This window comes from Salvelinus fontinalis, chromosome 5 (genome assembly GCF_029448725.1).
Source record: "Salvelinus fontinalis isolate EN_2023a chromosome 5, ASM2944872v1, whole genome shotgun sequence".
Lineage (NCBI taxonomy): Eukaryota > Metazoa > Chordata > Actinopteri > Salmoniformes > Salmonidae > Salvelinus > Salvelinus fontinalis.
Genome location: NC_074669.1, coordinates 33,981,421 through 34,007,406, shown reverse-complemented (window position 1 = coordinate 34,007,406; position 25,986 = coordinate 33,981,421). Strand labels below are relative to the sequence as shown.

At 44.3% G+C, this 25,986-nt stretch overlaps 1 protein-coding gene across 2 annotated transcripts in view; it reads left to right on the top strand.

Annotated features, from left to right (window-relative positions):
- Window positions 1–25,986, top strand: part of LOC129855506 (rho GTPase-activating protein SYDE2-like) — a 91,749-nt gene that overhangs the window by 50,267 nt on the left and 15,496 nt on the right. The window contains exons 3-4 of one of the 2 annotated variants that reach the window (XM_055923233.1): window positions 4,801–5,987; window positions 9,054–9,180. In XM_055923233.1, the coding sequence (XP_055779208.1) occupies window positions 4,801–5,987; window positions 9,054–9,180 (1,314 nt within the window). Of the gene's footprint in view, window positions 1–4,797; window positions 5,988–9,053; window positions 9,181–25,986 lie in introns of both variants that reach the window. The other variant, XM_055923232.1, reaches the window with a different exon arrangement.

Here is a 25,986-nt window from a genome sequence, read left to right as displayed (position 1 = left end):
CCAACTCAAATCACCAAGTTTGCAGACGACACTACAGTGGTAGGCTTGATTACCAACAACAACAAGACGGCCTACAGGGAGGAGGTGAGGGCCCTCGGAGTGTGGTGTCAGGAAAATAACCTCACACTCAATGTCAACAAAACAAAGGAGATGATCGTGTACTTCAGGAAACAGTAGAGGGAGCAGCCCCCTATCTACATTGACGGGACAGTAGTGGAGAGGCTGGAAAGTTAAGTTCCTCGGCGTACACATCACGGACAAACTGAAATGGTCCACCCACACAGACAGCGTGGTGAAGAAGGCGCAGCAGCGCCTCTTCAACCTCAGGAGGCTGAAGAAATTCAGCTTGTCACCAAAAACACTCACAAACTTTTACAGATGCACAATCCATGCTTCACTGTAGGTATGGTGCCAGGTTTACTCCATGCGTGACGCTTTGCAATCAGGCCAAAGAGTTCAATCGTAGTTTCATCAGACCAGAGAATCTTGTTTCTCATGGTCTGAGAGTTTTTTGTGCTTTTTGGCAAACTCCAAGCGGGCTGTCATGTGCCTTTTACTGAAGAATGGCTTCCATCGGATCACTCTACCATAAAGGCCTGATTGGTGGAGTGCTGCAGAGATGGTTGTACTTCTGGAAGGTTCTCCCATCTCCACAGAGGAACTCTAGAGCTCTGTCAGAGTGACCATCGGGTTCTTGGTCACATCCCTGACTAAGGCCCTTCTCCCCAGTTTGCTCAGTTTGGCCGGGAGGCCAGGTCTAGGAAGAGTCTTGGTGGTTCCAAACGTTATCAATTTAAGAATGATGGAGGCCACTGTTCTTGGGGACATTCAATGCTGCAGAATTTTTTTTAGTACACTTCCCCAGATCTGTGCCTCAACACTCCTATCTCGACCTCTACGGACAATTCCTTCAACCTCATGGCTTGGTTTTTGCTTTGACATGCATTGTCAACTCTGGGACCTTATTCAGACAGGTGTGTTCTTTTTCAAATCATGTCCAATCAATTGAATTTACCACAGGTGTACTCCAAGTTGTAGAAACATCTCAAGGATTTTCAATGGAAATAGGATGCACATGAGCTCAATTTCGAGTCTCATAGCGAAGGGTCTGAATAGTTATGTAAATAAGGTATTTCTGTTTTTATTTTTAATACATTTGCAAAAATTTATAAAAACCTGTTTTCATTTTGTCGTTTTGGAGTATTGTGTGTAGATTACTGAAGATTTTGTTTTGTTTCATCCATTTTAGAATAAGGCTAACAAAATGTGGAAAAAGTCAAGGGGTCTAAATCATTTCCGATGGCACTGTATAAATGAGTTACATCAGCCATTTTACATGTTTTGGCCATCATCTCCCTTGAAGCTGATGGTATTTTCCCTGTAGTGCGTGAAAGGGGAAGAGGGTAACGAAGAAGGGAGGAAATCCTATTAAGAAAGCGAATGGAAAAGCACTGTTTTACGTTTGAAACTGGCTCAAGCATCCGGTCCAGGAATGGGCAACTGCCGGCATGCGGCCAGCGATCCCACTTTTGAAGGACCTCCGATCAATCCCCCCAATTTTTTTTAAAACTTAAAAAAAAAACTAGAATTTAATACACCACAGCCTGTAGTTTGTTTGCTGCCAGACAAAAGATACCCTGTGTGTTAAAAAGGTGGATTTGTGTTGCGTTCATTGCCACAGTTAAAAACTGTACAGCACAGGTCTCAGAAAAGTGGAAGAAACTAGACATTATTGTGGCTGCAGCAGAAAAGTTTTTGGGACTCAAGGAAAGAATTGCAAGGGGTACTGGCGCCAGAAGTCCCGCCCTCCCAGGTTCCCCTTGAGCTTGTGTCGGGATCAGATCTGTTTTATTTCTGTTAAAAATAAAGTTGTTTGATTTATTTATTTTTTGTACGTTTTTAAAAATCTTTACGTTTTTTGGGGATTCCTGTTTCCATGCTGTATAGTAGGTGGCAGGATGCACATTCAGTTGTGTGATCGCCAATATACCATAGAAGAAGAAGAATAGTAGAGTAGACAAGGAGCCATTTCGAAATGTGGTTGTGCATCAGCAGTTTTTCTCTTTTGTTATGTCAGTCAACATTTTTAGATTTGCTAAATTAGATTATCAGCCAGCTATCTAAACTTGTTATCATGGCCAAATTACCGGCCGGGCGGCTCCCATTGATTTTGTGAGTCAGTCTCACTCAGATATCATAATTAAAACTGCAAACATTTCTCTCCGCCCCATGGCAAAATGTGTAGAATTGCAGCAAACTAGCTTCAAAGTTGCCCATCCCTGATCTAAGCTGTAGCTAGACTGGCCTGAGGGGTGAGGATTTCCCGGTCCATGTCCTCTCTGTACACCCTGCTCAGCGCTGGCTGGCTGCTGGACCAGATAGATTATTTTAACCTGACAAACTTCTCCTGAAACAAAATAACAGAATTGCATTGCGCAAGAGGGGTTGTTGTTGTAGAAACAGAGTTCGTATGCCTGGATGGTTTGTAGAAAGCAGGCTGAGCCCACATCAAGGCCAGTGACAGTCCTACTTCAGACGCTTTCCACTAGACTCTCACTCTGGCCACAGAGCTTCTGTCTTGTCTCTGACTAACATTCCTGAATGCAAGTTCATATCCCTGTTAGGCAAGTTATATATGCATATGCATCTAGTATCTATACCTAGAGTAACAGACTGCCTTCAGTAATGTGTGCCTTGTGTTGTGAAGCTATCCTCTTTATGAAGCAGTTTGTTTCAGACATGGCTTGCTTGCACCTTTGCTAATAAGATCTGGCGTAATCTAATTTGAATTTCCCCAGCATTTAATTCAATTAAACACAACACTAGAATGAATTATTAGCTAAGGGCTGACCTATTTTTTTTCAATGGTGAAGTTTGTCATGGTCTGACCTGTTATGCAAGTGGTTGCCAACAGTGTAATGCGATTGAATTTAGTCCCATATTAGTCTAATTTCAACCCATGTCTAAATGTCAGATGTCTAATCTTTGCTCACAAAGTGATAAGCTAAACACTGACTTACAGTTGAAATCGGAAGTTTACATACACCTAAGCCAAATACATTTAAACTCAGTTTTTCACAATTCCTGACATTTAATCCTAGTAAAAATTGCCTGTTTTAGGTCAGTTAGGATCACCACTTTATTTTAAGAATGTGAAATGTCAGAATAATAGTAGTGATTTATTTCAGCTTTTATTTCTTTCATCACATTCCCAGTGGGTCAGAAGTTTACATACACTCAATTAGAATTTGGTAGCATTGTCTTTTAAATTGTTTAACTTGGGTCAAACGTTTCAGGTAGCCTTCCACAAGCTTCCCACAATAAGTTCGGTGAATTTTGGCCCATTCCTCCTGAGCTGGTGTAACTGAGTCAGGTCTGTAGGCTTCCTTGTTCACACACGCTTTTTCAGTTCTGCCCACAAATTTTCTGGGATTGAGGTCAGGGCTTTGTAATGGCCACTCCAATACCTTGACTTTCATGTCCTTAAGCCATTTTGCCACAACTTTGGAAGTATGCTTGGGGTCATTGTCCATTTGGAAGACCCATTTGCGACCAAGCTTTAACTTCCTGAATGATGTCTTGAGATGTTGCTTCAATATATCCACATAATTTTCCTCCTTATGATGCCATCTATTTTGTGACGTGCACCAGTCCCTTCTGCAACAAAGCACCCCCACAACATGATGCTTCCACCCCTGTGCTTCACGGTTGGGATGGTGTTCTTCGGATTGCAAACATACCTCTTTTTCCTCCAAACATAACGACGGCCATTATGTCCAAACAGTTCTATTTTTGTTTCATCAGACCAGAGAACATCTCTCCAAGAAGTATGATCGTTGTCCCCATGTGCAGTTGTAAACCGTAGTCTGGCTTTTTTATGGCGGTTTTGAAGCAGTTGCTTCTTCCTTGCTGAGCGGCATTTCAGGTTATGTCGATATAGGACTCGTTTTACTGTGGATATAGATACTTTTGTACCTTTTTCCTCCAGCATCTTCACAAGGTCCTTTGCTGTTGTACTGGGATTGATTTGCACTTTTCGCACCAAAGTACGTTCATCTCTAGGAGACAGAAGGAGACTTTCCTGAGCGGTATGACGGCTGTGTGGTCCCATGGTGTTTATACTTGCGTACTATTGTTTGTACAGATGAAGGTGGTACCTTCAGGCATTTGGAAACTAGACTTGTGGAGGTCTACAATTTTTTTCTGAGGTCTTGGCTGATTTCTTTAGATTTTCCCATGATATCAAGCAAAGAGGCACTGAGTTGGAAGGTAGGCCTTGAAATACATCATCCAGGGACACCTCCAATTGACTCAAATGATGTCAATTAGCCTATCAGAAGCTTCTAAGCCATAACATAATTTTCTGGAATCTTCCAAGCTGTTTAAAGGCACAGTCAACTTAGTGTAAGTAAACGTCTGACCCACTGGAATTGTGATGCAGTGCATTATGAGTGAAATAATCTGTCAACAATTGTTGGAAAATTACTTGTGTCATGCACAAAGTAGATGTCCTAACTCACTTGCCAAAACTATTGTTTGTTAACAAGATATTTGTGGAGTGGTTAAAAACGAGTTTTATTGACTCCAACCTTAGTGTATGTAAACTTCTGACTTCAACTGTATACAGTAAGTACATGGCAAAAAAATGAATTTAAGAAATCTTTCCAGTGCCCTCCTTTAGTGCCACGAGGTTGAGTGTTATTTTGGTGTATTATCTTGGTAATCTATTATCTTGGTGTATTTGCACAGTTTAAAATGATGTCTACCCCTCTCTCTGTCCTGGTTGTTTCCTTGCAGCAGAAGCCCCTGACCTGGCCATCCCTGGCTTCCCGCCGCCCTCCAGCCTCAACCCTGGCAAAAAGGGAAGCTCCCTCAACTGGTCATTCCCGGACAAGATCAAGTCCCCACGCACTGTCAGGAAACTCTCCATGAAGATGAAGAAGCTTCCGGAACTCAGCCGCAAGCTCAGCATAAAAGTGACCCCTAGCAACAACAACAGCAGCTGCAACGCAGCCAGCGAGAGCAGCATCTTAGAGACAAGGACCCAGTGTCCCAAAACCAATTACGGATCAGAACCAGGCCCGGCTCCTCCCAGGTTGTCCCCAAGGGGTGGGCAGGGGGCGGCGGCTAGCCATAATGTGATCTCGAGGTATCACCTGGACAGCAGTGTGTCGACGCAACAAAGCTACAGCAAGAAGAAGAGCAGCGGGACCTCCAAGTCGGCTAGCAAGGGGGGCTACCTCAGTGACGGGGACTCCCCAGAACTGGTGGCCAAGTCTGGGAAGCACGGGTCCTCAGAGGCCAAGGGAGTCAATGGGAAGGAGAAAGACCCAGCCACTGGAGGAGGAGAGAAAACAGGAGCTGGAGGAGTAACCGGAGGAAGTGGCAGCCCCAAGCTGCACGGCACAGAACTAGACATTGACGCGTTCCGCCACTACGCCTTCACAGAACAGCCTAAGTGCACCCAATACATCTCGGGCCTGATGAGCCTGCACTTCTATGGCGCCGAGGACCTCAAGCCACCACGCTTCGACTCCCGAGACGTCTACTGTGCCATCCAGGTGGACTCTGTCAACAAGGCGCGCACTGCCCTGCTCACCTGTCGGACCACCTTCCTAGACATGGACCACACCTTCAACATTGAGCTGGAGAACGCCCAGCACCTGAAGCTAGTGGTGTTCAGCTGGGACCCCACACCCAAGAAGAACCGGGTGTGTTGTTATGGCACAGTGGTGTTACCAGCACTCTTCAGGGTGACCAGGAGTCATCAGCTGGCGGTGAAGCTGGAGCCTCGAGGCCTGATCTACGTGAAGCTGAACCTGATGGAGCAGTGGCAGAACTCCCTGGATGGAGGCTACAATGGGGACCGGGAGCCACAGATGTTTGGGGTGGAGGCCTGGAGGGTGGTTGTGAGGGAAAACACAGGACTCATGCTGCCCCTGCTCATCGAGAAGTGCATCACGGAGATCGAGACGAGAGGCTGCCAGGTGAGTTCAGTTAATGTTTAATGTTTTTACAGCCTTTTATGTACAACAATGAAAATTTTGCCCACGGGCCTTGGACTGTCAGAGACCACTTATTTAGACCTTGGACTTTCTTAGTTAGCCAACTACCGATTTTGGCAAGGAATAGCCAGTACAGTGCTTTCATATTGCGACAGCCAACAAGCTGAGTGAGAGTCCTGGTTACTCAGCATTCGGTGAGAGAGGAACATGTCCAGAGGCGAGTTCTGGAGGATTCTGGTTGAGTGGCAGACATTAGACCATGCATCACATAACAGGCCTTCTTGTTTTCATGTTGCAAGTGGCCTTTTATGTGATACAGAAAGAGAGAGAGAGATGGAACAGAGCGAGACAGGCAACAGGGGTATTGGGAGGCTGGCTGCAGATGTACCATATGAGAACTGCTCTATACCTCTTCCCGTCTTCTTCTTTGAAGCCCAGTGCCAAAGGAGAGAGACTCTCTAATTAGTCTCTCTCCTTTGGCACTGGTTTCTTCTAATTAGTTGAGATGCCACCCAGCAGTAAAAGTGCCTGGCTGCTGCCGTAGAAAATCCATCCATCTTAGGGAGGACCACGGGCAGCAGGTGCCCTGAGTGGCTGGTCCTTGTTGGGGCAACCTCCATCGGGCCTTTCTCCAGGCCTCTCCACACTACATAACACAGCTCATATATCAGTCCTCTGGCTGGCTGCTCTACATGGGCTCACCCTCAGTAGGGGAAGGGGACTATGGCTACCAGCAGGCTCATAGGCAGACCTTCCTTCAGGTTCTTATAGAGGACATTTATCAGTGTTACTCTGAAGGGGCTGTCTGGCCTAGACATTGAGCATGCCATGGAACTGTCCCGAACTGGGGTGGCTATGCATTTGGGCCAATCCGTTTTGTGCTAATGGTTTTAGCCACTTGCCAAGTTCATTTATTACCTGTGTTTTCTTTGTACTCCATTTATTTCTCTCTCCATTTGTCTCTCCTGTTCTCTTTCCCTGTTGTTTAAAGAGACACACATATGTCAAAGACATAGAGCTTATGTAAGGGGATATGACTATGTATCACTAGATGCAGTTTGGAGCCATCTTTACCCCGTGGTCCCCCAGGGGCCCATGCTGAGAGGGGTTAGGAGGGGATATACACCAGATTACACAGGAATGTATAGGACGTGTCACTGAGGCAGGCAGAGAGAGCCAGACACACAGCATAGCATGTCTTTAGAAATAATTATGTGTATCTCTAGATGGAGACTACTCTCGTTTCAGTGTCTCCACAAATGCATGGCCCGAGGGGCTCTGAAGCTTTTAAGGCACTTGGGGGATGATTGTGGCTGTTCTGAAAAGACTGCAGATTGGTGTCACAGAAGCGAGTAATGTGTGTGGATGCTGTAATGTGTGTTTTTTGTGTTTGGTAGTGTCAGATTTCTTTAAAAAAGTACAGTATCTCTACCAGACTTATTGAGAAAAATAGCCAGCTGACATTAACTGCGCTAGTTGTGTTCTCTCAAGTAAAAAGTAATTTGACCAAATATAAAATACGACATTGTGAATTGTAGCGCTTGCATTGTTTTGCGAGAAGCTATGAGGGGCAGAAGTCTGTAAATGGTGCAGGTGCAACCATCTTTTTTCAACCTGTGAAGTTCCACTCCCTACTGATTGGCTTAGTTAGGGGTCCAACCAGGCACTGCGTCTGTGTGTGTATGCTCGCTCATTCAGGGTTCATTCAGAAAGTCCCTGACTCACCACAGTAAACCATTCTGTTGTTTTTAATTAAGACGAGGACAGACCATTATTTCCTATTTGTGTGCGCGCGCGTGTGTGTGTGTGTGTTGCTCAGCAGTGCAGTAGATAAGGCCAAGGCCTCTTCACTACCAGCTGTCACACTACCGCCTGTTGCTCTGCTCTCTCCTCTCAGAGCTTCTACTGACCCTAAACTAAAGGTAGAGCTTTCTCTCAATGGACTTGCTCATTGTGCCCAGTGACTTCTGTTTACTTTTGCACAAAGCTAAATCCTTGCCTAATCTGCCCATTTTTCTCCCTCTCGTGTGAGGGAGTGAGGTTTAGAAATGCTAGACAGAACCGAGAGATCTCAGGCACGAACAGTGTGGCTAGTAGCCTGTATAGACATGTGGTTGGAGCCTGTAGGTCTGTAAAAACTATAGATATTGTGTCCAGCTTAGTGTTGTCACGATACCAGAGTTTTGACCTCGATACCAGGTTTAGTATCACGATAGTCGACACTGAAACATTACTCAATACCAAAACGATACTCGATACCGAAACGATACCACAGCAACTGATTAGCCAAAGTCACAGAAAAACCACAGGATTTTCTATTTTTAAACATGAAACAACATGTTAATAACCGGTAGAACTAAAATAACAAGTAGAATATCTTCTATATTCAATTTCTTTCAAAAAATAAACATACGTTTTCCTTTTGCAAAACCATATCTGAGACTCAGAGCATCCAAAATGACATAAAAAAAACACTTTGAAACTCTTTTCTGATGCTTCTATATTGCAATATAGTCTACACACCATAGACATACAATGGATTTTTACGCAGCATACTACGATTCCCAGAGAGCATTTCAACTCCTAGAGTGCAATGCTCCACCCATGGCTGATGGCTGGCTACTGATAGCAAAGCCCAGACAAATGCAAAGTAGTCTAAATAAATTGCTGTCATGGCTAAGTTATGAGTGCATTTCACATTCATTTTGTGTTGTAGTGATATTATCATGCTCACATGAATGTCATGCTGAATATAAACAAAACATTGCTCTAACACCTGCTCTTTCCATAACATAGACTGACCAGGTGAAAGCTATGCTCCCTTATTGATGTCATTTGTTAAATCCACTTCAATCCGTATAGATGAAGGGGAGGGACAGTTAAAGGAGAATTTTTAAGCCTTGAACCAATTGAGACGGATTGTGTATGTGGGTGAATGGGTTGTGAATGCCCTGGTTATATTTGGGAAAATATTTAAGCTAGGTGTGTGTTTTTGCAAGTTGTGTGTGTGTGTGTGTATGTATTCAACCTGGTTGTGTGTTTCTGCAGGTTGTGGGCCTCTACCGTCTGTGTGGCTCAGCAGCAGTAAAGAAGGAGCTGCGGGAAGCCTTTGAGAGGGACAGCCTAGGAGTGGAGCTCTGTGAAAACACTTACCCTGACATCAACGTCATCACAGGTAACATTACACTGCCAACCGCATCAGAACCTCTGTCCCTTAACATATATTAAAACCCTTGCTGTGTGTGTGACATATACACATGTCATACAAGTCTGTGCGTGTGTGTGTTTTGTAGTAAAAGCATTCCAGTCAGCATACCACCAGTATGTCAGTTTGCCTGAGGGGAGAGTCCTCACACGAACCAGCCAACCATCCAGGCCAACGTGCATTTAGGTCAATCCTTCATTCCTCTCTTCCAGGTTCAGACACACAACTCTCTCTGACTACCTCCGGAACACACACACACACACATACACAGTTTTGCCATTATCTACACAATAACCCAGTTTCACTCTGCTTAAAGTACTGTAATTCCTCACTGGTTTAATCAGTGTCAGTGACAAACTAGGACAAAGTATTTAATTTGCTAAATATTTGTATTTGTTCTGCCTGAACACGTGGGGACTTGAGTGAATGTCCAATTTTCCTCTTCCCCACTGCAGAAGGATATTAGCCTGATCAAAATGGCTGAATTAACCAACACCAATTATCTGTTCGCTTCTAGAGTCTGCCTGCCATGTCACCTTCAGTCAACCAATGAATACAGATTCCGGGAATAGACAGTTATGAGAAAAATACTTGCTCATGGATTTCTCCCACCGAAAAAGAGGAAGACCATGGAAGCCCTCGGCATTGTGGGATTGGGAAGAGGCCCTTATAGGAGTCCTCGTATGATGCCTGCTTTGATCTGAATGCATGGCAGAGCAAAGAACACAGTTAACAGTTGAGCGGGTAATAAAAAAAGGGCCAACGCCAGCGTGGATTGTTGGTTTTTGCTTGCTGCCTAAATTTGCTCTGCCGAGCATGCGGCTGTTGCAGATGGGCTGAGGAAGTGGAGTGAGGGAGAGAGAGAAAGAGAGGAAGGGTGGTTGTCCTGGGCTAGGCAGGGCTGGGTTAGGCTGGGCAGAGAGCGGTGATAGATAGAGGGGCTTGGGGTATGGGGGTTGGTGGTTAGAGTGGAGTCAGGCCAGCCAGAGAGAGAGACAGAGAGGCTAGCTAATAAGCATGCCAAACGTGTGAGCTAAGAGGAGTCGGTGAGGGCTGGCGTGTCACACGGCTAATTTAAAAGGCAGAGGTAGTAAAAAGGAAGACCAAGTCAAAGTTCAATCCAGAGCTTGCAAAACATGTGCACTGCCTGGCCTTCCTTTGTTTCAAACCTTGATCCCAGACAAAGTTACCAACTTCAGTAAACAGCCTCATCATGGTTGTCATGCTCTGAATACAGAACAGTAGCTGACATAAATTAACTACATTTATTTAGCTAACTCTGTTTTTGTATCAGCAGATTTTCTGGGGTTAGATTTTCCTTGCACTTTCAGTTTAACCCCATAGAGTTTTTGCTATGTACATTCAGACGTTTTTTTGTAGGTTAACATGGAGTCAATAGACACATAGACAACAGGAGTCTAGACTTTGCAGATCTGTACTGTAATTGAATCAGAGTCTGTGTTAACAGCTGGGATGTGGCTTAAATCAGGGAGGGAGGTGGAGGGGGGCAGAAGCGCTCTCTCTCTTAGCCCCCTTTGACTAGGGGACATTCCTCCAGGGCTGGGAGGCTTTGGCAGGACCCAGTGTCCACAGACCCACCCTCCAGTCCCCCAGCCCTCCAGTCCCCAGCCCCTTTAGACAGGAGCACAGATGGAGGGACAAGCTGGTCATTTTACTTTTAGTCACGGTTGTGTGTTTCAGTCCACCGGGCAGGGATTACTTCTGACTCTTCTGGTCCTGCTTGTAGAATCCGTAATGCTTAACCAAGAGAGGCAGTTGAGAGGCCTACTGGGTCAGTAACAGCATCTGCCATTTTGAAGTTCTTCTTGAAGTATAATTTATTTTTAGTCTATGTAACATAGCTAGGAGCCTATACAAGGATCCCTTGTGTGGTGTTCATGTTTTTGTTATTCACCCAATGTTTACAGGTCTGATGGACCCAATACAGAATTTACATAAAAATACTTAATACTTAGATGTTGACTTATATCAATTACAAGCAATATAGACAGCATACATGGTTAGTATGTGCCATTTACCTCTGCTAGATCACATTTATCAATGAAAGCGCAGTTTTTTTATATAATCAAAACATGGGTGGAATAAATCATGTTTATCTTGAACAAATATAAATGAAACAAGGTTTTCATCACTATTGATGTTTATTGCTTTGATCTGAACAAATTGAAAGGACAAATTTTACATACAGTATTTTATGGAAATTATAAATGAGCCCCATTGAACACTAATTAAGGCTGGTCTACACACCACATGAGGGACAGAGTTTTACTGTGTATGGTTGCAAATGTATTTCTTGCACTTGATGCATGTGTACTGTGTCTTCCTGTCCTTCTTGGGTCCCAACACATTGCATCGCTTCTTCTTGTTGCTACCGGCTGCAATCTACAATGATGAAAACACAGTAGTTCAGGAATTTTACTAACATCTCACTCACTCACTCACTCACTCACTCACTCACATATATAGTTACAGCAAGCCAAGGTAGGAGATTCAGACATACACATGCAACAACATCACTCACACCAGCATCCTCCTCCTGAATCCTCCTCACTATGGCTGCAGAAGCTGGGGTCCTTGGGATATGTTGCCTCCTCTGGATTTGAGGTCTTACCAATGCCTTGCCCAGCTCCTCGAGAAAGAGCCGTCTCCTCTGGAGCTTCCCTCTGTTCCAATCTGGGTTCAATGTCATTCAGATGACAACCGCGTTGTAAGCTGAGATATTCAAGATGTTGAAGAATATCACAAGTGGCCAGTGTAGGGTTCTTCTTTTGCAACTGTAGCCAGCCACCAGCTTGTCTAAATTGTCCACCCCTCCTTTTGTGGCATTGTAATCCATTATGATTTCTGGTTTCCTGGCCACACAGACTCTCCCATCCCTATGCAGCGTACTCATGAGTACCACATGTTTGCCTTTCTTTGGCACATAGGACACTAGGGACGTGTCAGCCGTGAACACAAACTCAGAGGAATTAATAGGCCTGTTCCGTGTATTTAACATGCTGAGAGAAATGTTGTAAAATGGATTTAGGTTTCCCTGCATTAAAGTCCACGGCTACTAGGAGGGCCGCCTCTGGGTGAGTGTTTTCTTGTTTGCTTATAGCGGAATACAGCTCATTCAGCGGTTATTTACAAAAAATACATAGTCCGTTGCCCCTTTTCTTACCAGACGCTGCTGTTCTATCCTGCCGGTACAGTGTATAACCAACCAGCTGTATGTTAATAGTGTCGTCGTTCAGCCACGACTCCGTGAAGCATAAGGTATTACAGTTTTGAATGTCCCTTTCGTAGTTTAATCTTCCGCGAAGGTCATCTATTTTATTCTCCAAAGAATGCACGTTTGCTAGCTGAATGGGAGGAAGTCGGGGTTTATTCGATCGCCTACGAACTCTCAAAAGGCAGCCCGCCCTCCGGCCCCTTTTTCTCTGCCTCCGCTTCACGCAAATCACGGGGATCTGGGCCTGTTCCCGAGAAAGCAGTATATCGTTTGCGTCGGGCTCGTTAGACTCGTCAAAGGAAAAAAAAGGATTCTGCTAGTCCGTGGTGAGTAATCGCAGTCCTGATGTCCAAAAGTTATTTTTGGTCATAAGAGACGGTAGCGGCAACATTATGTACAAAATAAGTTTAAAAAATAAGTTACAAACAACACAAATAAACGAACAAAAAAACGCAATCGGTTGGGGGCACATAAAACTGCCTTTTTCTCCGGCGCCGTTTTACTTATCACATGTGATGTTGCGGCCACGGAGTCCCTGTCACGTCCAAGACAACCCGCATCCCTTGGTTCTTCTCAGGGGCTCCTCCATCTGGCGCCCCCGTATACACTTGCAAGTTCCACGCATATGATGAAGCAGCATCACAGTCAGCCCAGATCTTGATTCCATATTTTGTGGGTTTAGAAGATATGTACTGCCTGAAGGGGCAGCAGCACCTAAATGGCATAAGCTGCTCATCAACAGTAACGTTGGGCTCAGGGCTGTAAAACAGGGGAAGGCGGTCCACCCACTTGTCCCACACACTGACCTGATTGCAGCAAGCTTGTCTTTCTGCTGCCGAACTGGTCTGGTGTCTCGGTTATCGAAGTGGATAATCCTGGAAATAATGTGGAAGTTTTCCAGATACATTGTTGCAAGTTATCTGCCAGTTTCTGCATCCCACAAGGATTCTCTGGATTCCCCATTGGATCTGAAAACACCAGCAAGAAAAAGAACCCCAAAGTATGCATGTAAATGAGTTTGGTACATCTCCTTCCGTCTCTCCAAAAACATACCTTCCCTCCAAATTAGTGCAGTCCAGAATGATTTTCTGGAATGTGTCTGGGATGTACAGTTCAAAAGAAGACTTTATGTCCTACACATGAGTAACTGCCATCTGCGTCAAGCCCTGATTGCATCCTTATCACATTGGCAGTAATGCGGGGTGGCTCATTCTTTGGGCAAGAAGACAATTTTTTGACATCCATATTTCTCCTCCTTCAAGCTGCTGATGAGCTGGCTGCTGACGGGCTGGTCCTGGGGCTGGCTGGGGGTCAATCTCGTCCTCTTCTTCCAACTATCTGTCAGACTCCGAATTGACAGAGACATGGTCCTCATTCTGAAAATTCTTCATCTTCACACACTACAAAGGGTAAAGAGTGCGAGAAAAGCGGGACACAGACAGACAGGTTCTTGGTGCTATGTTGAAACATCAGGCCCAGGGAGGAGGAAGACAGAGTGAAGGCACATAGCAAACCTTTTTGTTTAATTTGTATTTGTTTTCACCTACAATATACACACACACACTATTATTACCCTCGGTTCCAATGGACCGAAACACCACATATGTAATATACATGTGTAGGCTGGTGCAGTGTGCACTCAATGAAAACGTGTTATTTTACATGTTCTTCACAGAAAATGAGCCAAGGCCAATGAGTCTCAGGTTCTATCATTGTATCATTTTTATTTTAGTAAACATTGAAAATGGGTCCTTACAGACCTGAACACCACACAAGGGTTAACTGATGTTGTTGCTGCACCTGGTAGCCTAATGCAAGGACAGTTGACAGTTATCTGAGGATAGCCCTATCAGCCCTTTCAAGCAACTTTCTGCTTGGCAGGAAGCCAACAAGAAGCTTCAGTGATGTGTTCTAACGTGAACAAAACAGTGAAAGGTAGGCCAGTGTTTTGAGCTGCTAGTTGCTCCAAAGAAGAAATCGAAAGTTGAGACTCCTCTTTCACTTGTTAGTTTGTTATAGGGTTGCAAAGGGAGGGTATTATATTACTGCTAACTTTCTATGTTTTCCTGTAAACTACCAGAATTTGGGTAACTTTCAAGGATTTTATCACATGACATCTAGTGGCCTTTTGGGGTACTTGAGATTATCACAGGTGTCTGTAATTATCTTTGGGCCTCTGTGTGGGCTTTTAAACTCAGCAGAAAAAATAAACGTCATCTCGCTGTCAACTGCGTTTATTTTCAGTAAACTTAACGTGGAAATATTTGTATGAACATAAGATTCAACAACTGCGACATAAACGGAACAAGTTCCACAGACATGTGACTAACAGAAATGGAATAATGTGTCCCTGAACAAGGGGGGGGGGGGGGGGGGCAAAATCAAAAGTGGCAGTCAGTATCTGGTGTGGCCACCAGCTGCATTAAGTACTTCAGTGCATCTCCTCCTCATGGACTGCACCAGATTTGCCCGTTCTTGCTGTGAGATGGTACCCCACTCTTCCACCAAGGTACCTGCAAGTTCCCGGACATTTCTGGGGGGAATGGCCCTAGCCCTCACCCTCTGATCCAACAGGTCCCAGATGTGCTCAAATGGATTGAGATCCGGGCTCTTCGCTGGCCATGGCAGAACACTGACATTCCTATCTTGCAGGAAATCACGCACAGAATGAGCAGTATGGCTGGTGGCATTGTCATGCTGGAGGGTCATGTCAGGATGAGCCTGCAGGAAGGGTACCACATGAAGGAGGAGGATGTCTTCCTTGTAATGCACAGCGTTGAGATTGCCTGCAATGAGAACAAGCTCGGTCCAATGATGCTGTGACACACTGCCCCAGACCATGATGGACCCTCCACCTCCAAATCAATCCCGCTCCAGAGTACAGGCCTCGGTGTAACACTCATTCCTTCGACAAAAAATGCGAATCTGACCATCACCCCTGGTGAGACAAATCCACGACTCGTCAGTGAAGAGCACTTTTTGCCAATCCTGTCTGGTCCAGTGATGGTGGGTTTGTGCCCATAGGCGACGTTGTTGCCGGTGATGTCTGGTGAGGACCTGCCTTTACAACAGGCCTACAAGCCCTCAATCCAGCCTCTCTCAGCCTATTGTGGATAGTCTGAGCACTGATGGAGGGATTTTACGTTCCTGGTGTAACTCAGGCAGTTGTTGTTGCCATCCTGTACCTGTCCCGCAGGTGTGATGTTCGGATGTACCGATCCTGTGCAAGTGTTACACGTGGTCTGCCACTGCGAGGATGATCAGCTGTCCGTACTGTCTCCCTGTAGCGCTGTCTTAGGCGTCTCACAGTACGGACATTGCAATTTATTGCCCTGGCCACATCTGCAGTCCTCATGCCTCCTTGCAGCATGCCTAAGGCACGTTCACGCAGGTGAGCAGGGACCCTGGGCATCTTTCTTTTTGTGTTTTTCAGAGTCAGCAGAAAGACCTCTTTAGTGTCCTAAGTTTTCATAACTGTGACCTTAATTGCCTACCGTCTGTAAGCTGTTAGTGTCTTAACAACCGTTCCACAGGTTGCATGTTCATTCATTGTGTATGGTTCATTGAACAAGCATTTTTTGCTGAGTTTATATAAAAATAATTAATTACGATGATTTTAAAATAGAATGACAAAGTTGTAAAATATTATCCTAAATATAAACCGTCAACTTAATGAATACCATTGGTTTTTAATATGAGGGTTTCAGCATGTAATATCCTTTATATATTTTTTACACACTTTGTAAAATAAATAATGTCAATGTCTTTGTTGTAAATATTGATTCCAAACTGATGGCAGTTGTGAGTTAAAGTCAATAGTTGGAAGAGTTGCAGAATTAATAGAAAATAATTCCATTGTTGATTAGATGCTTTTTTCATTAATTAGGCTATTTTCTCTTAAGCCATATGGTCTTTCTACTAGAAACTCATGGACTATCTGGACACAGATATAAAACATTTACACTATAATTTAATACTTTTTTAAAGGGTTATCCAAGTATAAATGACCAAAGTTACCAAGACTGCCATAGATTACCTTGTTTTGCAAGCCTAGTTTGTTATCAGGGATACAGACCCCAGTTTGTAGCTCAGCTAGCTGACTTGAATTGTTTTTCATACCGCCAGTCCACTTCCCTCCACTCCAGCCCAGCCCTCCCCATGCAGTGAAGACATGGAAAGACATTAACAAGTGCCCCCTTTGTTGCCGAACAAATACAGATGGTATTTGGCTCACTCACGCGTGTTGGATTAGCTGAGCTCTGGGCCACCAGGAGGCAGGGACGCCCCGGAGGGAGGTGGTCAGCCCGCCATACAAAGACCTACAGCCCTGGCCCTGTGTGAGTGGGTGGATGGGTGTCAGAGAGAGCAGCAGGCAACACCTTGAGGCAACATAAGGACTGCCCCCCCCCCCCCCCCCCGGCCTTCTCTCTACTGGTCTGCTGGTTCGAGGGGATGAGGGAGTAGTGGGGGTGCTGAAATTGGGGTTGTAGTGTTGGTAGGGGAGAACAAGTCCGTAATTTGTTGCTTTAGGGTGGCACCGGCCGACGGCACCAGTGACCTGCACTTTTTGTTTTAACAAGAGTTCAAAGGTTTTGGAGCATTGCCCCCATTACAGTATTGGTCTTATAGTGTATGGATGTCATAATATTTCCTGATATTTCTGTAGAGATTCTGCAAAAGTCTACTCTGCTCTGTTTCAGTTTTCAGGACGATCTATAGTGAGATTTGCCTTTCCGAGATTACAATTTTGACCCAAAAAACTATTTCTCAATCAATTCAAAGCTAATTACTGACACAAAATCCCAAAACAACTTCACCGAAAAACCAAAACACCTTCCCTGAACAACAGTCCTCCTTTCCGTGGCGTGTTTGTTGCCTGTCAGACAGGCTGTGAAAATAAGGATAACACCTGCAGAGCAAGGACACCTGTTCACCCCTGAGCCTGACCTTGCCTTGTGTTTGTGTGAGTGCGTTTCATTTCATGAAAAACATGATTTTGACTGTTCAGGACCTTTTAAAGCTACAGCGAAAATTGCAGGTGAAAACTCAATAAAACAAGTCTCAAATGGAATGAAAATGTCTATACATTTCAGCTGTTTCAAAAACATTGCTCTGCTATTATTATTTTTACTGAATGAATGTTGGGCTCAACCAGACATTTCTGTTTACGCTGCCCTACTTATAGAGGGGCGACTGTCGTGGGAGTGTCGTGTGCGACCTCCGGAGGTAGCTTTTTACAATACGCAAGTTTGCATTACAGTAATGTCTCTCGAGAATCGATATTTCTCAAAATTCTCCTTATTTCTCATCAATGCAAATAGGCCCTCTAGAGAGAGAAGTCTGCTTTAAGTGCCTTCCCTGATTGGTTGACACAGCAGACTTAGTTTTGCAGGATTTTTGTCTGCGATACAACCACGGCTGTGTGGTGTTGGAATGCACGGACCGCAGACTCTCTTCTCTGTACTGCTGTATTGAGCCGTGTTGGGTCTTGAGTACAGTTATGGAGGGGGCTCAGTTCAGGCTCATAATGTGCAAACAGACCTGGGTTAGGCTCAGCGGAAGGGGAAGAAACGGTCACACACCATGAGTTCTATGACACAGTATAGGAGCAATATGGGAAGGAAATAGGTTTTTACACAGCAAAGACAAAATAAAATACACTGAAGGAACAGCCTCAATTCGTCGGGGCATTGAAACGACAAGGTTTCGAAAGAGTCCCGTAGGGATGATGGCCCATGTTGACTTCAATGCTCCCCACAGTTGTGTCAAGTTGGCGGGATGTCCTTTGGGTGGTGGACCATTCTTGATACACAAAGAAGCGTGAGAAACCCAGCAGCGTGGCAGTTCTTGACACAACCCAGTGTGCCTGGTACCTACCACCATACCCCGTTCAATTGTCTCAAGGTTTAAAAATACTTCTACACTGATTTGAAGTGGATTTAACAAGTGACATCAATAAGTGATCATAGCTTTCACCAGAATTAAAGTGGTCTGTCTATGTCTTGGAATAAGCAGGTGTTGTTAATGTTTTGTACACTAAGTGTATGTATACATCTTTAACATACAGTAGGACCCTACTATACATTTTCAGATTAGTTTAGTATATTCACACCTAGTGTAGTTGTTGTTGATATTCTTATCTCTATACTGTAACTATGTACTATGCTCTTGCCAGTGTGTTTAAGTTGGATGTCTCTGCTGAATATATCACAACTGACCCAGAGAGTCATCTTGGACTTTTCAACAGTGAACTGAATCTAGAGTGCATTCGGAAAGTATTCAGACATCTTGACTTTTTCCGTATTTTGTTACGTTAGTCTTATTCTAAAATAGATTAAATCGTTTTTTCCCCCTCAATCTACACACAACACTCCATAATGATGAAACAAAAACAGGTTTTTAGAAATTGTTGAAAATGTATTCAAAATAAAACACAGATTACATTTACATACAGTACCAGTCAAACGTTTGGACACATCTACTCATTCCATGGTTTTTCTTTATTCTTACTGTTTTCCACATTCTAGAATAATAGTGAAGACATAAAAACTATGAAATAACACATATGGAATCATGTTGTAACCAAAAAATTGTTATACAAATTCTTTGAAGTAGCCACCCTTTGCCTTGATGACAGCTTTGCACACTCTTGGCATTCTCTCAACCAGCTTCGTGAGGTAGTCACCTTGGAATGCATTTAAATTAACAGGTGTGCCTTGTTAAAAGTTAATTTGTGGAATTTCTTTCCTTAACTTCTTATGGCTTCAATCTCGTTAACGGATGATATGACAACAGCCAGTGAAAGTGCACGGCTACAAATTCAAACAATCTGTCCGAAATCTGTCGGATTTCAAATAGACTTTACAGCGAAAGCACCACAAACGATTGTTAGGTCACCGCAAAATCACAGAAAAACAGTCATTTTCCCAGCCAAAGACAGGAGTCACAAAAAGCAGAAATAGAGAGAGAATTAATCAGTAACCTTTTGATGATCTTCATCAGATGACACTCATAGGACTTCATGTTACACAATACATATATGTTTTGTTCGATAAAACTCATATTTATATCCAAAAACCTCAGTTTACATTGGCGCCATGTTCAGAAATGGCTCCAAAATATCTGGAGAATGTGCAGAGAGCCACGTCAAATAACATAAATACTCATCATAAACTTTGATGAAAGATACATATTTTACATAGAATTAAAGATACACTTGTTCTTAATGCAACCGCTGTGTCACATTTCAAAAAGCTTTACGGCAAAAGCACAATATTCAATAATCTGAGAACAGCGTTCAGCCACAAAAGGAAGCCATACAGTTACCCGCCAAATAGTGCAGTCAACAAAACTCATAAAAAGCATTATAAATCTTCACTTACCTTTGCTGATCTTCGTCAGAATGCACTACCAGGACTCCCACTTCCACAAGAAATGTTTGTTTTGTTCGGTAATGTCCATGATTTATGTCCAAATAGCTATTTTTGTTAGTGTGCTTGGTAAACAAATCCGAAGTCAGAAAGTGCGTTCACTAAAAGCTGACAATGTCAAAAAGTCCAGTAACAGTCAGTAGAAACATGTCAAATGATGTATTGAATCAATCTTTAGAATGTTTTTAACATAAATCTTCAGTAACGTTCCAACCGGAGAATTACATTGACTTCAGAAGTGCGATGGAACAGAGCTCCCTCTCATGTGAACGCGCATGGCCAGGTCTTGGTAGACCTGACTATTTCGTGTCTCCTTCGGCCCCACTACACAGTAGAGGCATCAGACAAGGTTCTACAGACTGTTGACATCTAGTGGAAGCCGTAGGAAGTGCAAACTCATCCATATCCCACTGTGTGTTCTGTAGGGGCTATGTTAAATCGACCAACCTCAGAATTCCCACTTCCTGTTTAGATTTTTTCTCAGGTTTTTGCCTGCCATATGAGTTCTGTTATACTCACAGACATCATTCAAACAGTTTTAGAAACTTCAGAGTGTTTTCTATCCAATATGAATAATAATATGCATATATTAGCAACTGGGACTGAGGAGCAGGCAGTTTACTATGGGCACCTCTGTGCACCTTTCATCCAAGCTACTCAATACTGCCCCTGCAGCCATAAGACGTGCATTTGAGCCAATCTGTTGTGTTGTGACAAAGTATGGGGGTATACAGAAGAGAGCCCTATTTGGTAACAGACGAAGTCCATATTAAGGCAAGAACAGCTCAAATAAGCAAATAGAAATGACAGTCCATCATTACTTTGACTGACCTTCATGTCTTAATCTGGAAAATGTCAAGAACATGGAACATTTCTTCAAGTGCAGTCGCAAAAACCATCAAGCGCTATGGTGAAACTGGCTCGTATGTGGACCGCCACAGGAAAGGAAGACCCAGTGTTACCTCTGCTGTAGAGGATAAGTTCATTAGAGTTACCAGCCTCGGAAATTGGCAATTATCTTCACCTCAGATTGCAGCCCAAATAAATGCTTTCTCAGAGCTCATGTAACAGATACATCTCAACATCAACTGTTTAGAGGAGACTGTGTGAATCAGGCCTTCATGGTCGAATTGCTCCAAAGAAACTACTACTAAAGGACACCAATAATAAGAAGAGACTTGCTTGGGCAAAGAAACACGAGCAATGGAGATTAGACCGGTGGAAATTTGTCCTTTTTTGTTCTGAGTCCAAATTTGAGATTTTTTGTTTCAACCACTAACTTGGTGAGATGCAGAGTAGGTGAACGGATTATCTCTGCATGTGTGGTTCCCACCGTGAAGCTTCCAGGAGGAGGTGTGAGGGTGCTTTTCTGGTGACACTTTCTGTGATTTATTTATAATTCAAGGCACACTTAACCAGCATGGCTACCACAACATTCTGCAGCGATATGCCATCCCATCTGGTTTGCGCTTAGTGGGATTATCATTTGTCTTTCAACAGGACAATGACCAAAAAAACACCTCCAGGCTGTGTAAGGGCTATTTGACCAAGAAGGAGAGTGATGGAGTGCTGCATCAGATGACCTGGCCTCCACAATCACACGACCTCAACCCAATTGAGATGGTTTGGGATGAGTTGGACCGCAGAGTGAAGGAAAAGCAGCCAAAAAGTGCTCATCATATGTGGGAACTCCTTCAAGACTGTTGGAAAAGCATTCCAGGTGACTATCTCATGAAGCTGATTTGAACGAATGCCAAGAGTGTGCAAAGCTGTCATCAAGGCAAAGGGTGGCTACTTTGAAGAATCTCAAATATAAAATATATTTAGATGTTTAACACTTTTTTGGTTCCTACATGATTCCATATTTGTTATTTCATGGTTTTGATGTCTTCACTATTATTCAACAATGTAGAAAATAGTCAAATAAAAACCCTTGAATGAGTAGGTGTGTCCAAAATGTTGACTGGTACAGTAAATATTCATGCCCTGTACTCAGTACTTTGTTGAAGCACCTTTGACAGTGATTACAGCGTTGCGTCTTCTTTGGTATGATGCTACAAGCTTGACATACCTTTATTTGGGGAGTTTCTCCCATTCTTCTCTGTAGAACCTGTTAACCTCTGTCAGGTTGGATGGGGAGTGCCGCTGCACAGCTATTTTCAGGTCTCTCCAGAGATGTTCGATCGGGTTCAAGTCCGGGCTCTGCCTGAGCCACTCAAGGACATTCAGAGACTTCTCCCGAAGCCATTCCTGCGTTGTCTTGGCTGTGTGCTTAAGGGTCGCTGTCCTGTTGGAAGGTGAACCTTCGCCCCAGTCTGAGGTCCTGAGCACTCTGGAGAAGGTTTTCATCAAGGATCTCTCTGTACTTTGCTCCGTTCATATTTCCCTCGATACTGACTTGTCTCCCAGTCCTTGCCGCTGAAATACATCCCCACAGCATGATGCTGCCACCACCATTCTTCACCGTAGGGATGGTGCCAGGTTTCCTCCAAACGTGACGCTTGGCATTCAGGCCAGAGTGTTCAATCTTGGTTTCATCAGACAAGAGAATCTTGTTTCTCATGGTCTGAGAGTCCTTTAGGTGCCTTTTGGCAGACTCCAAGCGGGCTGTCATGTGCCTTTTACTGAAGAGTGGCTTCCGTCTGGCCACTACCATAAAGGCCTGATTGGTGGAGTGTGCTGAGATGGTTGTCCTTCTGAAAGGTTCTCCCATCTCCACAGAGGACCACTAGAGCTCTGTCAGAGTGACCATCAGGTTCTTGGTCACTTCCCTGACCAAGGCCCTTCTCCCAGATTGCTCAGTTTGGCTGGGCAGACAGCTCAAGGAAGAGTCTTGGCGGTTCTAAACTTCTTCCATTTAAGAATGATGGAGGCCAGTGGTTTTTGGGGACCTTCAATGCTGCAGAAATGTTTTGGTACCCTTCTCCAGACCTGTGCCTCGACACAATCCTGTCTCGGAGCTCTACGGACAATTGCTTAGACCTCATGGCATGGTTTTTGCTCTGACATGCACTTTCAACTGTGACCTTATATAAACATGTGTCTGCCTTTCCAAATCATATCCAATCAATTTAATTTACCGCAGATGGACTCAAATGAAGTCATAGAAACATCTCAAGGATGATTCATGGAAACAGGATGCACCTGAGTCTCATAGCAAAGGTTCTGAATACTTGTGTAAATAAGTTATTTCTGTTTTTTATTTTAATACACTGCTCAAAAAAATAAAGGGAACACTTAAACAACACAATGTATCTCCAAGTCAATCACACTTCTGTGAAATCAAACTGTCCACTTAGGAAGCAACACTGATTGACAATAAATTTCACATGCTGTTGTGCAAATGGAATAGACAAAAGGTGGAAATTATAGGCAATTAGCAAGACACCCCCAAAAAAGGAGTGATTCTGCAGGTGGTGACCACAGACCACTTCTCAGTTCCTATGCTTCCTGGCTGATGTTTTGGTCGCTTTTGAATGCTGGCGGTGCTCTTACTCTAGTGGTAGCATGAGACGGAGTCTACAACCCACACAAGTGGCTCAGGTAGTGCAGTTCATCCAGGATGGCACGTCAATGCGAGCTGTGGCAAAAAGGTTTGCTGTGTCTGTCAGCGTAGTGTCCAGAGCATGGAGGCGCTACCAGGAGACAGGCCAGTACATCAGGAGACGTGGAGGAGGCCGTAGGAGGGCAACAACCCAGCAGCAGGACCGCTACCTCCGCCTTTGTGCAAGGAGGTGCACTGCCAGCGTCCTGCAAAATGACCTCCAGCAGGCCACTATAAACTATATCAGGAGTCCACCTACTGCATTCCTGCCAGACTTCATGCACTGGAATGAGAATAGAATGGAACAGTCCTTTATTATTCCATCTCTGGGGAGGAAATCCTGGTTATTCCACCACTAAAAAGCAGCCTAATCCCAGATTCCCACTTAATGGTCAATCTGCTCTTTGTTTCCTGTCTCTGGCTGGATTAGTGGGTAGCAGGGATGGTGATTATGCTTGGCAGTCTGAAATAGACGGGACAGCATTAAGTTAATGACTCTCTTCCTTAAGTGGACAATGGGAATGGACAGGATAAAAAGTGAACATTGATTCATGCTCTCATTGCTCCTCTAAATCTGTTAGGGAACATTGTCACTATGAAACTACTAGACGGTGAGTTGTAATGTAGAATGTTAGAAATAAAATATTTATAAAAATGTACATTAAACTCTTCCTATGTTCCCTCAACCCTATGTTCCCTCAACCCTATGTTCCTTCAGTACCTACTGAACCAATTTTAATTCAAATTGGCACAAATGCTTATTGTTATAAGATAGAACATTTTGATTCAGTATTCAGACCCCTTGATAATTTCCACATTTTGTTACGTTACAGCCATATTCTAGAATTGATTAAATTGTTTTTTTCCCAATGTCACAACAAAAAAGAAATGTGTTTGCATGATTAATCTAATCAAATCAAATTTGTTTATAAAGCCCTTCTTACATCAGCTGATATCTCAAAGTTCTGTACAGAAACTCAGCCTAAAACCCCAAACAGCAAGCAATGCAGGTGTAGAAGCGCGGTGGCTAAGAAAAACTCCTTAGAAAGGCCAGAACCTAAGAAGAAACCAAGAGAGGAACCAGGCTATGAGGGGTGCCCAGTCCTCTTCTGGCTGTGCCGGGTGGAGATTATAACAGAACATGGCCAAGATGTTCAAATGTTCATAGATGACCAGCAGGGTAAAATAATAATAATCACAGTGGTTGTCGAGGGTGCAACAGGTCAGCACCTCAGGAGTAAATATCAGTTGGCTTTTCATAGCCGATCATTCAGAGTATCTCTACCGCTCCTGCTGTCTCTAGAGAGTTAAAAACAGCAGGTCTGGGACAGGTAGCACGTCCGGTGAACAGGTCAGGGTTCCATAGCCGCAGGCAGAACAGTTGAAACTGGAGCAGCAGCACGGCCAGTTGGACTGGGGACAGCAAGGAGTCATCAGGCCAGGTAGTCCTGAGGCATGGTCGTAGGGCTCAGGTCCTCCGAGAGAGAAAGAAAGAAAGTGAGAATTAGAGAGAGCATACTTAAATTCACACAGGACACAGGATAAGACAGGAGAAATACTCCAGAAATAACAGACTGACCCTAGCCGCCCGACACATAATCTACTGCAGAATAAATACTGGAGGCTGCGACAGGGGGGTCGGGAGACACTGTGGCCCCATCCGACGATACCCCCGGGACAGGGCCAAACGGGCAGGATATAACCCCACCCACTTTGCCAAAGCACAGCCCCCACACCACTAGAGAGATCTTCAACCACCAACTTACCATCCAGAGACAAGCCCGAGTATAGCCCACAAAGATCTCCGCCACGGCACAACCCAAGGTGGGGGGGCGCCAACCCAGACAGGAAGATTACATCAGTGACTCAACCCACTCAATTGACTCACCCCTCCTAGGGACGGCATGGAAGAGCACCAGTAAGCCAGTGACTCAGCCTCTGTAATAGGGTTGGAGGCAGAGAATCCCGGTGGAGAGAGGGGAACCGGCAAGGCAGAGACAGCAAGGGCGGTTCGTTGCCCCAGTGCCTTTCCGTTCACCTTCACACTCCTGGGCCAGACTACACTCAATCATAGGACCTACTGAAGAGATGAGTCTTCAATGAAGGCTCATGAAGAAGGTTGAGACCGAGTCTGCGTCTCTCACATGGGTAGGCAGACCATTCCATAAAAATTGTGCTCGATAGGTGAAAGCCCTGCCTCTAGCTGTTTGCTTAGAAATTCTAGGGACAATTAGGAGGCCTGCGTCTTGTGACCGTAGCGTACGTGTCGGTATGTACGGCAGGACCATATCGGAAAGATAGGTAGGAGCAAGCCCATGTAATATTTTGTAGGTTAGCAGTAAAACCTTGAAATCAGCCCTTGCCTTAACAGTGTAGAGAGGTTAGCACTGGGGTAATATGATTTAAATTGTAGGGTTCTAGTCAAGATTCTGGCAGCCGTGTTTAGCACTAACTGAAGTTTATTTAGTGCTTTATCTGCGTTGCCGGAAAGAAGAGCATTGCAGTAGTCTAACCTAGAAGTGACAAAAGCATGGATACATTTTTCCGCATAATTTTTGGACAGAAAG